Below are 14,359 nucleotides of genomic sequence, written 5' to 3'. Positions count from 1 at the left end.
TGACTGTTTTTGACTTTCATACCCCTGAATCATTCATTATTCTTACTGTATGTCCAGGCAGATCTTGGAGCTGTAGGGAATTACCATGCCAGCCATTCCTCTTTAATTACTCAGTTAAATTTTCGTGCTAAGGGCACATTATCTTTGACGGATTCTTCTCAGCTCAGTTTGATTTAACAAACTTTTACAAGCACTTGCTCTTTGGCAGGTACTGCGCCAGCTGTTGAGGTTATAGAGGTGAATATATTAGTTACAAGATTTACAACTTTAAGTTCACCTCTGTCAAATTTTAATTTGATAATAAAATCAGCCAACTGAGCTGCTGCTGTAAATTTTGGATATAGCTGGACATATTTATTATGACTAAGTGAGGGAAAAAATATTTTCTAATTAAAAAGAAAATATTTAATAAGCTATTAGCACTTCTAACATTTTTCTTTTTTAAGAGAAGAAAAAAAAAACTTTTTGTGGCTTGAAATACTGAAATCAAACACATTTAGAAGTGGATCTTAACTAATTGGATGGATGTTTAACAGCCAGAAGTTCCTTGGGGGTGATGGTGATAGGGGTGGTGGTTGTTGGTTTATTTTAATTTGCTTTGTAGTTTTCCTGTCTGCCATCATGTGGTTATTAAATAGCAAGCCACATTTAGTCACAATACACAACTAATAATTTTGGGGGGACTATCTTTACTGGGAAGGACTTTTAGGTATATCAGCTATCTTCTGAAACTCAGCTGTGAGTGATTCTGAGTAGATTTAAAATAAATATTTGTCGTATGTATTTAAAAAGAAAAATAACATCTATCACTATTTCCTTCAAAATACAGTTTAGAGTATTCAAATTACTTAGAAACTTGAACAATCTAATTTTTATTTTTGGTTCTCAAAAATACTTCATCTGAGAGACTGAAAACCCTTCGAGGTTAGTAATTAATATTTTCTCAACTTTATCTCTGACGTATAGTGAGAACAGGCTTTTTCTGTTTTCTGAAGTACATTCTCTTTAAATGCGATATTCTGTAATAGCTCCTGCCTTTCTGTTGAGCTTCATGTCTGTAGCAGGTAAATGAGTGGGTGTGCCCCTGTCCTCGTGAGCTCTTGAGATGAAGTCCCTCCATACAAGAATAAGAGGAAAACCAAAAGTCATTTCCAGAGTTACTTGCTTTTGGGTCAGTGTTCACAAAGGAGAAAATTGAAGCTTACGGGAAAATTTTAGAGGGATGAGTCTATGAAAATCGTTTTGCAGTAAATTGACTTTCTAAAAGTTTATTGCTGGAGTTTGAGGGCCCTTCTGGCTCTGATAATAAAGTCAGCAGGTTATGTTTTTCAAAGTTAAATGGCAAGCCATTTATCACCCTATGTTTAACTGAAATATATTTTTAGGCTAAAATTGAGGAAATAATTGCAGGTTTTAGTCTAATATGAATCTTGTGCACATCTGTGTTTATAGAAGTGTGTATTATACTCACATATATATACATATCACTGTGCACACAGATATGTCCTGACTGTACTTCTTTATTTAGAGGCCTGGCAGGCAGTATTCCCGCTACGTACCTGAATTTTCCTACTGATTGATACGTTCATTTATTAATGCTTAAAAAAAAAAACTCCTCCGCATTTGTTATGGAAATATTTATAAAATGTATTACATATTTTTCCTATCATTTAAAACTGAAATTATCTTTTTCTTAACTCAGTAGCAGCACTATAAACATAAGTGATTTATCCCCTGTCTCCTTGGGCCTGTGTATCCAGGGGCTGAAGAGGTATATAGAGCTAGTTTTCCATTTGTGAGTAAAACGCAGGTAAAAGAGGGTGAAGGAGTTGAGGGAAAGAAAAGAGTAGGCAACAGGGGTCAATATATAGAAGAGGAATGGAGAAATCTATGATCTAATTGATTTCAGAAATAGATGAACTATAATAATAAATCTGTTTATTGGAAGACTCTGGATTTTCTCGATATTGTTTAGGCAGATAGGAACTAGTAGCTTTATACTGGAGAGGAAGAGTTATTGGAATTATGTCAGTTCGATTCCTGGTAAATGTTATTTCTGTTCCTTTTCTGTTTTCCACTTCACCTGAGGTTTCATGCTAGTCTGCAAGAGAGTCCAACAACTGGATATGCTAAGTTTGCTTTAGCTCATGGCTTAGTCGTTCTCAGCTCTTTGGCACTGAGCTCAGCGCCAAGCTCACAACAGATGGTGCAGACTTGTTCCAGTAATGATTCCCCCTCACTGGTATAAGGGAAAAGGGAAAAGGTAATTTCCATCACAGTTACCCTCAAGGCCTAGGACAATGGCTCACACAATATTAGCACTCGATAAAAACAATACGTTATATGATAATTTCATGCATTAACATAGTTTTTGAGAGATTTCTGAAAGAACATGTAATTTTTTTATTAGCTTAAAAATATATACATACCTCATAGTTTGGCTCCAAAAGGGAAGTGGTAGTGGGGAGATAGGAAATATTTCTATGAGGGAGGGGAGAGATGTTGTTAAAGATTGTACCCGTCTTTCCATCCCATTTGGAGAAAGCTTTCTTGAAGGTGTAGTCTCGTCCCTGTTCTTCCTGCCCTCCCACTTTGAGAGTCATATTATGGGTAGTTACTGCTACTGGGGATGTTGCTTGGGACTGGAAAGAGGTGAGGCCTATGGTTCTGACCTGTCTATCCTGGGAACTTAGAGAACTACTCTGTTTAGGTGATTGAGTTTCTTGAAGGTAGGGCACAGGTGTTATTTGTCTTGGCATTTCCTATATTCTTGCATTCAACAGATGCCTATAAATGGAAATTGACTTGAAAATTTAATTGTTTATTATAGTCTTTTTGTCATTTAAAATTAATGTGTTTATTTTGGAGGCTCTAAAGTTAATCACCAAGATGAGCTGCTAGGCCTTTTTGGAAAAGGTGAAATGGGTAATCAAATACTGAATTAACATGTTTGAGCTTCCTTAAATCATTTATTGTCATGATCCTCAGCTTGATGAAATTTATGAACTTCTTTTAAAGCAAATTTAATGTAGTGAACTCCCAGAATATGTCAAAAAACTCCAGTTTCTGTGTTTTTCACACAAGTTAAACTAGGCTGAAGTACTTAATAAAATGTTCATTCAGTTATCATGATACAGTCATTTGAACTTTCTTGGCTGATAAATTCATTTTACTATAGAAACAAAGAAGGGTAGGTAGTGAAACTGCATGGCATAATTTGGTTATAAGGTGGTCATTCAGATGATCCAGAATATACTTTACACTAATTTCTTTGAAACATAGCATTGAAATGAAGACACAATTTTAAATACTTGGAACCCTCGGACTACATCTTTATATCCCCTGTCTGTACCAATCACCACTTTACTGCAAGTATACTTGGGAGATACTTGAAGTCATAGTGTAAAGAGGGCTCATGACAAAAAGAAAGTGATGAGGGATGAGGGTGCAGTGGGACTTGAGGTGCTTTTGAAGAAGGTGGTAACCACTGCTGCTTTCCCCCCTCCGTCAGCTCCCTTGTGAAAGATGCTTCGCCTGGGCCTCTGATTGATGTTACAAACCTTCCAACTCCTCGAAAATTCCTCGATCCTTCTCAGTGTTCTACTCCTGGAAGCTCAGGTGGTAAGTATTAATTCTTCAGCCATTTAGCTTCTTTTTGGTTGCTGCAGTTTCTGGGGGAAGACCCAGGGAAGCCTGTGGGGCCAGGGGAGGAAGGTCTCATGTTAGTGCCTTGGAGCCGATGCTTAGTCCTTTGCCACCCTGAGAGGGAATAAGGTAGATGTTGATTGGTTGGACCTGTCGTGTTATCAGGTTGAAAACTCGAAGCAGAATACGGCCTGTGTCCTGAATGCAGATGTCGGTGCTGTATTTGGCCAGCACTGTTTGGCTTTTCTGAAGTTGAATTTGAATGCTTTTTGCTTTTTTTTTCTCTATAAAAAGCTCCTAGAAACTTTTACCCACCTGCTGCAAAAAGTACATTCCTTGTGTGGTCTTTGAGAGCTTTTGAGTGTGTGACTGTCTTGTATATCCAAACTCCCTGGACCTTCTGGTGGTGCCTCCACCTCCCCAGGTGCCTGCAGGTGTGTGTACACATGTACTCACGTAGGGCACTTTGACGCACATCCACAAACCATGTTTCTTCTTGGGCCACCTCGTATTCGGTTGACTATAACAAAGGTGAGGCATTTTGGCTTGTATTTCAAGTTGGGGAGGGAGGGTGTACTTTGAATCTGGATGCAGAGATTGAGGGGAGTTTCTGGAATGGCTCAGACCTGCACCATCAGAGGGCTCAGCTCAGTATGGCTCAGAGTGCTTCTGGGCGTCTGCAGAGAGCTGCTCGTATGTTGCAGCTTTGGGCTGGGGAGAAGACTGGATGTTTTTCACGGGATATCCCACAGGTGTCTTCATGTGATAGCTAAAGTTCTCAGTCCTTTTAAATAGTAATGTCGATTATCATTGGCTTTTCAGCTAAGAATTAGTTCTTATAGTTTTTATCAGGTCTATAGTCTTGTAGAGTGTAAAGTAATGGAAAGGCAGTAAAATAATTCAGATTCAATCAATTCATTTTATGTGAATAATTAAAAGTATTTCTTTTGAGAACCTAACAATATATCGTTGTTGCTGGGGCATATTTAATTACCTTTTAAAAAATATCATTTAATTAAATTTTAGAGTTATTTAGGCTTGGAAGCTTGAAGTTTATTGCCTTTACTGTAGGAAAAATGTAGGAATTGTTTTATAATAGATTTTTTTGTTAGTCTACTTAGTTACTGACTTAAAAACAAAAACAAAAACTGAACACTTATTTTTTTTTGACACACAAGTACTCAAGGCTCTTCTTGGACTTAAAAGGTTTGTTTTCTCTTTTTGTTGTTTCTCCCAACAACAATCCTATGTTGTTGAGGTAGTGTTGCTATTCATTGAGTTTTGACACTGCTTTGAACTGTTAGGGTGAGGAATTATGGAACAGAATATATATTTATACTTATGATTTGTATTTGACCTCTACCTTTTGTGGAAATTACCAGTTGTTGTATCTGGTGTTTTTATAATGTGAATCCTCATTGCTTAGTCTGGTTGTATTAGTTTAAGTAAATGTTGCTGAGTCAATGGCCAAGAGAAGCAAAAATTTTAATTGTTTATAAAGGAACGATAGGCAGGCATTTTGAAAGTGAGAAGTGCTATATAACTGGAAAATAATCTGGAAAGATGCCAATTACGACATTTCACTAGAAACTAATTTTGCTACGTCTATTATTTTTAATAAGATAGCTCTTACTCTTTGGGCAGTTTTTCTGTCAGACCCTATAGTTAGCATTTATCATTTAGTGGCGTTCATGGTGACACTTTGGTAATCTGTTCACTATCAGGAATGACTTGAAGAACTGCATGGTAATTTAGGGGAGCTGGGAGCATATGGGGACCACTTGTAGATATGTGTACAGACCTTTCTTTTTAGAAGGGCTCATTTCTTTGACTATTTTTGAAGACTGTTAATCCTATGATTTTCCTGTGAGTGACTGATAAAGAAGGTAGTTGAAATACTATTGATTAAAGTCAACGATAGCAGTAGTTAAGATGTGTTTAGTGCCTACTTTACATGAGGCAGTATTTTAAGTGCTTTACATGAATAAATGCTTGAGCTCATTTAATCCTTCAACAGTCCTAGGAAATAGGTACTCTTATTAGCCCTGTTTTACAGATGAAAAAATCAAGTCATAGGGAGGTTAATAATCGGTTCAAGCTGATAAAACCGACAAGTGGTAGAAGTGTGATTTCAGGTCAGAAGCTGGGTTCCACGGTGGCTGTTCTAACCACTTTGTTTTCCTGTAAATAAGCTGGGTGTGCTCTGAGTCATTTTCTATTGCTGCCACAACAAATTACAACCACATAAATTCATCATCTTACAGTTTCATAGGTTGGAATTCCAATATGGGTCTCTTGGGCTAAAATTAAGGTGTTGGCAGGGTTGTGCTCCTTCTGGAGGCTCTCCAGGGGAATCTGTTGACTTGCCTTTTCCAGCCCCTGGAGGCTGCTGCTTCTCCTGACCCACGGCCCCCTTCCTCCTCTTCAAAACCAGTGACAGTGGGTCACATCCTTTTTATCTCACATCTCTCTGATCCACTCTTCTGACTCTTTCCCTTTTTTTTGAGGATTTATGATTAGATCAATCCCTGCTGGATGATTCAAGCTACTCACCCCCATCTCAAGGTCCTTAATCTTACTGGCATGTGCGTCTCCTTTGTCGTGTGAAGTACCATCCGCACAGACTCTGGGGATTAAGACAAGGGTATCTGTGGGGAACTGTTATTCTGCTTAGCATACTCTGCAGTGTCTATTTTCTGACTTAAGTTATCTTTAGGGAGCCAATATATGAAAGTTTCATTTTCTTAAATTTATGTGTGAAGTCTTTAAGTCATTGCTGCCCTAGTCTTTAGGACTGTATTAATCTGGGTCACATTATTAAAGGGGATTGAGTACATGAGGAAGATGTAAATTATGTAGGGAACTGCATAAAATGTTACTAAGTACATGTACAAGTGGGCTGGTGAAATATAATAAAGGGCAGAAATTTTGTCTTATTCTTAATCATAGGCTCTTAAAGCTCCCCTCTCATCCTGTGAAATAGTAGGATTGAGGGTATAATCCATTACAAGTGACATTTTTATAGAGGAAGCTCCAATAGGGAATCCCTGGGTTGAGCAGATCTCCCATTGGAGTGCCATAAGTTAAGGTTGGAGGTGACTCCTGAGAACTTTCAGATTATTATTAATTAAATGAGAATTTTGCACATGAGTCGTTTTTCTGATGTCTTCTTTAGTGGTGGAGTTGGAGTGACTTTTCTGAGATTTTTCTGTCATGGGTTACATGTTATATATATGCAAAATATGTTGCATCATAAAACTGACACAGCAGTCCTATGAGGTAGTTAGGCAGGTACTATTACCATCACACTTACGTTGTCATCTACCATATTCAAGTCTGTTATCAAGTACTTATAATAAAAGTGTAGTATTATATGTGTGTGCATTGTTTAAAAAATATTTACAAAATACAAAATCAAGGTACAACTTGGCAGAAGCAAGCAAACCATTAAAAGAAAAATAATTAGCATCCACTTAGCTTTACTGCATATTCATGAAGAAAAGAAATACCAAAATAAAGAACTGGGCAAATAATGGACTATTCACAGCAAAGTCCATATACATGGAAAGACTGACATTTATCTGACAGAGGTTAAGTATACAGAATATATAAAGAACCCCTATAAATCAATAAAACAAGCTAAGAGGCAAAAATAGGCAAATACAAAATACAAAAAGAGGTGCAAAATATTAACAGGCAGTTTGCATAAGAAGAAACCCATGTTAGTTAACATTAGAAAAATTGCTTGTATGCTCTAGTTAATCAGGTATTATTTTTCAAACTCATTTTACAAATATGAAAACTGAACCCAGGAATGCTGAGTGATTGGTCCAGGTTCGCAGGATGGTAATAGTTGGTTGCTGGCCTCATGCTATTCCCACTCTATGTAAAAGATGTATTTTGCAAGCTTTTCTCCTATTCTTATCAGTCATAGTATTTTGTAATTTACAGGAAACCCAGTGTCTAATTTAGATATAGTGATTCAACTATAACTTGGGTAGAAAGATGGCAGAAGTGTGGAGAAAAGCCAGTAATTGTAGTAAAATGCTGGTTTAAGCTTTTGATGCCCAGTATATCCTTTTATTTGGCAAACTGCCTTTGGAACATTTTGACTGAGCAATTATTCCCAGGGTACACAGGCATTTCATTTGTGGCTTTTTTATTCATTTTATTCACATTCCTGCTGGGATTACTGTGAATATAACTGTAATGAAACTGGACTTCTTTTCTTTTTGGTACTAACATAGGTTAAGCAATAAAACCTAAGAGCATATGTTTTTTCTTTTGCTGCTGTTTTCTTATGTGCATTTTATTTCATAAAGCCTTGTTCTGAGACTTGATAGTTTTTTCAAGAATTTAGGATCTGATATTTAAAAAATTCTTTATATGTGGAGTAGAATCTGTGAATCCCAATATAAAAAGAGGTGAAGTTTCTCTTCTTGGAACTCACATCTTGAGAATACTGAAGATCTGATTCTCCAAAATAGGACCGACCCCCTTTGAGTTACTTCTCTCCTCAAGTAAGGGCTTCCCTTGGCATTTAAAAGAAATTGTTTCTCAAGTATCCTTCCATTTGCACTTAGTAAATATCTTGGTTGATTTCTATGATCCTAAGAAGAATGAGGAATATATACAAGGGAGTCAAAATAGAGTCAATAGCTCTGATATTCAAAATGTAAAAATGAAGCAAGGCCAGAGTTTTTTAATTATTTAAAATATATTTGTTATAAAGAATGAATATTACATTATTCCTATATCAGAGACCAATATGGCCATCACCCATGCACTTCCCACTAGATTAATGTCTTCATAGTTTTTCCGTATTTGATTCAGACTTAAAAAAAAAAACAGGTACAATTGAAGCCTCCTATGAATGTATGAATCTTCCTCAATTCTCTTCCTCTTCCTTCTCTCCCAGAGGGAACTACAGTTTTGAACTTGTTCTGTATCTCTTTCCTGTATGTTTGCATATTCTTACTGTGTGTATGTAAATATATTGTACATCTGTAAATACAGAAATAATACATATAGTTTATGTATATATGTATATGTAAATATGTCCTAAATTTATATATATATACATACACCATATTCTTTTGAATATTTTAAGGTTTAAATTGTATAGCTTAATTTCCTTATTTACTTAATTTTAATTGTATAATTTACTTAATTTCTTATTGTACAATAAGAAATATCTTATTGTACAATTATTGTATAATTGTATAATACAATATGTATCATTCTACTACTGGGATGTTTCACTGAACAAAGTAGTTTTTGGATTTTCTCTTGTGTGACAATATAGCTCTAGTTTATTAATTTTAACTACTGTATAGTGTTTTGTTATATAATAGATCAAAACCTATCTGTTCTCCTATACATAGGCAAGGTGTCAGTCTCCAGTTTTTCATTATTGTGAGCCTTAGAGCCGTGAATATTCTTGTACATAATTCTGTAGGACAGAGTCTACCAACCACTGATCTCTTGGAGTGGGTTATAGGTACATCTGAGATACTGAATCTTTCAGCCTTTGGGGTAACCAGTTGGATCATGGGGCAGTCAGAATCCCTATGCAGGTCCTCTTCAGCCACATGTGGCTACCTTCATTTACCCTGTTTGCCATGGTAATAAGCACTACTATTTTTCATATGTGCCACGATGTCCATAAGGTGGAGAAGTCCAATGCTTAACGGTGGATTATGTGGGTATGTATAGGAATGCTGTGCATTTTAAACTTGCCAAATGGCTTTTTAAAGTGATTGTACAAAAGTACATGAGTTTTTGTTTCTCTACTTTGCCTTGAAAATTGGCTGTTAATTTAATTTTTGCAAACTGAATTGCACAAATCTCAATGTTTGTTTTTATTTTATATTTTTACCTATGAGTTATTTTAATTTGCTTTTATCTGTTTCTAGTGGTGTTGAGAACCTTTCTATGGATTCCATTTGGGTCTCTTGTGAATTGTCAATTGAAAATACACAATTTGCTCAGTTTTTATATGGCCGTTTCTTTTCCCCTTTAGAATATAATAAAGTTAAATGGATGGTAGTAATTTTTCTGTTCTGTTTCCACCCATCCCATGTAGTTAATCAATCTCATTGGTTTCTGGTCTATCCACCCTGGATTTCTTTTTGTATAAAAAAACAGATAGATATATGACTATTCCAACAACTTTCTTTCTTCCATGAAGTGTGGGGTACTATAGATAATCTCTTACACTTTCCTGTGCAATTTTACCTTATATCTTGGATATCACTGTCTATTTGCTCATAGAGCTTTTGCTCTCACCCTGTAACACTTGCATAGTACTTCACTGTGTCCACTTACCATAATTGAACCACTTTCTTATGTATGGGTTTGTAAGGTGTTTTCAATATTTAGCTATTGTAAGCAATGATATAACTGTACATATGAATTTTCATAAGTTGGGGCACATCATGATATTAGAAGGGGGATTACTCAATCAAAAGATAAACTGATATGTATTTTTTTTAGAATTGCCAAATTCTCCTCCAGAAGTTGTACCAGTTGACATTTCTACCACCAGTGTATGGTGGGCTTGTTTGCCCCACAGCCTAGCCAAAGAATGTGTTGCCATACTTTTTCACTTCTGCCTGTTTGGTAGGTGAAAATGGTATTACAGTGTTTCATTTGTATTTCTCTAATCAAGACTTGGTTTGAAGAACTTTTCGTATGCGTGGAGTTCATTTTTAAATTTTTTATGAATTGTCATGTGTCTTTTGTTTTTTTAATCTGTTAATATGATATGTTGATGGATTTTCTAACGACCAGTTTTTCATTCCTAGAATAGATCCTTTTCAATCTTGGTGTGTTATTTTCTCAACCAGGTGTTGAATTGGTGGCTAATAGTTTATTTAGGATTTTTGCATGTTCATGAGTGATGGCGACTTGTAGTCTAAATTGTATCAGATTTTGGTTTCAATGTAATGATTTGCTTCCTATAAGGAATTAGAAAGCTTCTCTTCATTTTCAGTACTCTGGAATAATTTATGGAGCATTGGGACTATCTGGCTTTTGAATGTTTGGGAATTTCCCTATGAAACCATTTGGATTTGGTGCATTTTTGTATTTTTACTTTTTATGCCTTAATAATTTTCTCTATTATATGTGAATTGTTTTCTTTAAGCATTTTGTCCCTAGTGGGATCGATTTTAATAATCTGTATTTCCCTAGGAAATTATTCATTTCATTTAGTTTTTCATTTTTATTCATACAGAGGTCCATAGTCTTATGTTACAGTTTTGAAATGTTCTTTTTGTCATTTATTTTTCATTCGTGCTATCTCCCTTTTCTTCTTGATCAAAGTAGCCAGTGGTTTGTCTTTTGTGGTCCCCCTCTTGCCCTCTTTCCCACTCCCAAAAAATGATGAGGATTTTGATTTATTGATTAGGACTATTTTTTTGTTCTCTAATTATTTTATATTTTATCTTTATTATTTTTTTCTTTGTACTTTTCTTTTGGCTTATGTTTTTTCTGAACTAGAAATTGAAATCATATACTTTAGCTTTTTCATTTGACTGATAAATGTTCAGTGATAAGAAGACAGTTATGTCACACCTTTGTTCATTAAATATTTCTAGCCATTCTAAATTGCTAGTTTGTTTTAGAGATATGTATAGCATGTTGTTAGGCCTTGCTTTGTGCTCTGTGAATGAAATTGAAAATCCTTTTAATAGGTGGGTTGAATCCTTTGATACACATTTATATGATTGATATTTTTGTCTCAACTCTATCATAGTATTTTATAAATACGTTATTTTTATTTGCTATGTTTCTTTCTCCCTGATGTTAATTCTTTGCTCTTTAATTTATACAAAATCTTCTATCGAGGCTTTTTTTCCCTAGTGATTATCTTTTACTCTATTTAAAAACCTTTAAACCTTTGAAAAATGCTCTTAGTCTTTTTTTTTTTCTTTAACCTATGACTCTCAGAATTGTTTTTATTGGTATCCTTTAATTCCCATCTATTGCCTGGATAACAAACAACACACTGTTTTCCTCTTCCTCTCCTGCCAATTTTTAGTTGCATTATTTTTACTTTTTTGCAGCATACTGGCTTTATACAGTTGTCTTCTATCCACACTCCCACTTTTGTTTTTATGTTAAATCTGCATTTAAATATTTTGAATGCTTACTCACCATCAGTCTTTTTGCTGAAGTTTTTCTAGTAATCTCTTGGTTGGATGAAACTTGTCTTGTCATTTAAAGGATTCCTCCAGAAGGGCTCATTGGTGCAGAATTCATTCAACTAAAAAATTTCTTCATTTATTTTGTTTTTCCTATATCCTTGGTACTTAAAGGACAGCTTGGGTGGGTATTTATTCCTTAGTATACACTTTCACTTACTGAATTTTTAAATAAAATGCTATTTCACTGTTGTCTTCCTTTGTGTGTTTTATGAAAATTCTGATATGAGTCTAATTTTTATTTGTCCTTGGAAGTTATTTGATCCTGTAGGCCCTGAAGAATTTTTAACTTAGGAATTTAATAGTTTTAGTTGGGATACATCTTGGAGCTAATTTTTATGTTGGGTTGTGGGGTGGGGGGTAACTCTCTGAGGTATCCAATGAGCTCCTTTCACTTTATACAGCCAAAATCTTTTTTTTTTTTTGGCAAATTTTCTTGGTTTATAATTAAGTATTTTGCTCTCTTATTTATTATTCACCTAATATGTTACTGTGTTCTTAATCTGTCTTCCATTTTTGCTGCTTTCTCTTTGGTCTTTTTATTTCTTTCTTTATATCCCTTTTATCCTCTTTTTTGGTTCCCTGCATTTTCTCAATACACGTCATAAAATACTCATTTGACTCTATTCTCCATTGGGTATTTTATAATTCTTCATGTCTAAGAAAATTTTGTCTTTCTCCTCCATATCTTTTGTGAGTTTAGTCGATTTTCTTCTCACACCTTCCTTTTGTTGGTCCATGTCTATTCTTAGTTTTTGGATTTCTGACTCAAGGTAGCTTTTCGTATCCCTAAATTCTTGTTTGAAAATATTAATTTCATCTGGAATGTTGTCATCTGGGTTAATATACTATGTGGTTGTTTTATTGCAGGAAATTTTCCTCTGTTGATATGTGTTGGATTTTGATTTTTTTTCTTTGTATACCTCCATATGAATCTGTGCATCATTTTCTCTGTTCATTTTTATTGGAGTGTTTTAAAGCATTCCTAGCTCACTGGCTCCCTCTTCTGTCAGCAGAGCAAAATCCATATACTTAGTGGATTTTTTTGTTTTGATGGTTGGGAAAGATGTTTATTATTGGAATTTTGACTCTCTTGTCTTGAAGGATCCTGAAATTCCCCTTTATGCTTTTTGCTCCCTTCACTGTCCTATAGCCAGAGGGCATTTCTGTCTTCCTTTTTGTCTCATTTCTTCCCCAGAAGGTGTATGTCTTGAATACTGCTCCTTAAGTCTCTTTCCTATAGTCCGTGCTCTGATCTGCTTGGATACTTTTTTAGTATTTTGAAACTTAGGGTGGACTTTGTTTTTGTAGTGATGGTTTTAGATCAGTCTGAGGTTTATCAATAAGTCCCTTCTTGTCTCATCATCTCAGTCTACCTTTGACTTTAACAAAGTCTTGTGGCCGAGCAGGGGCAGGCCAGGAGCATGAGACATCGCTTGCTGGTGTTAGGTGTTTTTTTTTTTTTTATACAGTTGTTTTGAATTTTGGGCAACTTGTCTTCAAGTCATCCTGAGGGCATGATTTTTATGATTTTTATTTCTTCTTGTTCTGTGTTGGTTTTGGCAGAAATGTTCAGCAATGGATTCTTAAGCAACTGCTATTGTCTTCAGCAATCCAGTAGTACCTAAAGCTAGAAGTGTTAAAAGTACATTTTTTTTAGGGGTTTTTGTGTTTTGATGGTACATTTTCTCTTTTATTATGAACAGTTCTATGCACATGTTACAGATAAAGAAGTTGAGCTCCAGCAAGACTGGAGAGACCTCACACAACTAGAAAGAGGTAGAGATACTGATCAAAATCTAAGCTCTTTTTCTTCCTACTGCATCATGCTAGCTCCCTGGGCAATTGAACTTACAAAAACATTCTTTAACAAAAGACTGCAACCTAATGCATTTTAGTGAATACTGACTTAGATTGTGAATGTATTCATCTGTTCCTTGTCTCTTTTCATATCCTGTCTTCATGTCATATTTTTAGTAGCCTCTTCTCTGTTGGCTGCTACTACTAATCCTTTTAAGGTACGTCCTCCTGGCTGTAAATGAGACACTGCACATTAAGTGCGGCCCAAGGGGGATTCAACAGGTGTTAGTTTTGTTTGCTTGTGTTTTGTTTCCTTAAAGTCTTCCACTCTAATTTCCCACCCACCCCACCCACGCAAACATACCGTCATTTCCCCTTAGCCCACTTTCACTTATGGAAGGACCAGTGCACATTCATTTTACTTTGAAAACTCACTAAAACACAAGATCCCATCTCCACTTCAGAATTGAAATTATCCTTGTGCTGAGGCTGGAAAAACTCCTACCTTCATTTAAATGATAGTCCCAAATATTAGTTGGCAACAGCTTTGGGCTGCCTCCTTTTAGAAGTGGGGTGTTATATTGTCTGTGTTTTTCTGTAAGATAATTTAATATACACCTTAGGGGTTCTTAGTTAACATTTTTGAAGTACCTTAATCAGGAATCCACACTTCAGGGGTAGTTAGTTAACATTTGAAAGACCCTAAT

General features: G+C 35.4%; 1 protein-coding gene across 6 annotated transcripts in view; it reads left to right on the top strand.

The window, feature by feature from the left end:
- EXOC4 (exocyst complex component 4) overlaps nt 1–14,359 on the top strand; it is a 778,194-nt gene that overhangs the window by 58,315 nt on the left and 705,520 nt on the right. For all 6 annotated transcript variants that reach the window (XM_037019539.2, XM_073238446.1, XM_073238447.1 and 3 more), the window contains exon 5: nt 3,512–3,621. In XM_037019539.2, the coding sequence (XP_036875434.2) occupies nt 3,512–3,621 (110 nt within the window). The remainder of the gene's footprint in view (nt 1–3,511; nt 3,622–14,359) is intronic.

Source organism: Manis javanica, chromosome 6, assembly GCF_040802235.1.
Source record: "Manis javanica isolate MJ-LG chromosome 6, MJ_LKY, whole genome shotgun sequence".
NCBI classification, from domain to species: domain Eukaryota; kingdom Metazoa; phylum Chordata; class Mammalia; order Pholidota; family Manidae; genus Manis; species Manis javanica.
Note: the sequence above shows the minus strand (reverse complement) of the source record. Positions and strands in the feature narration are given on the sequence as shown.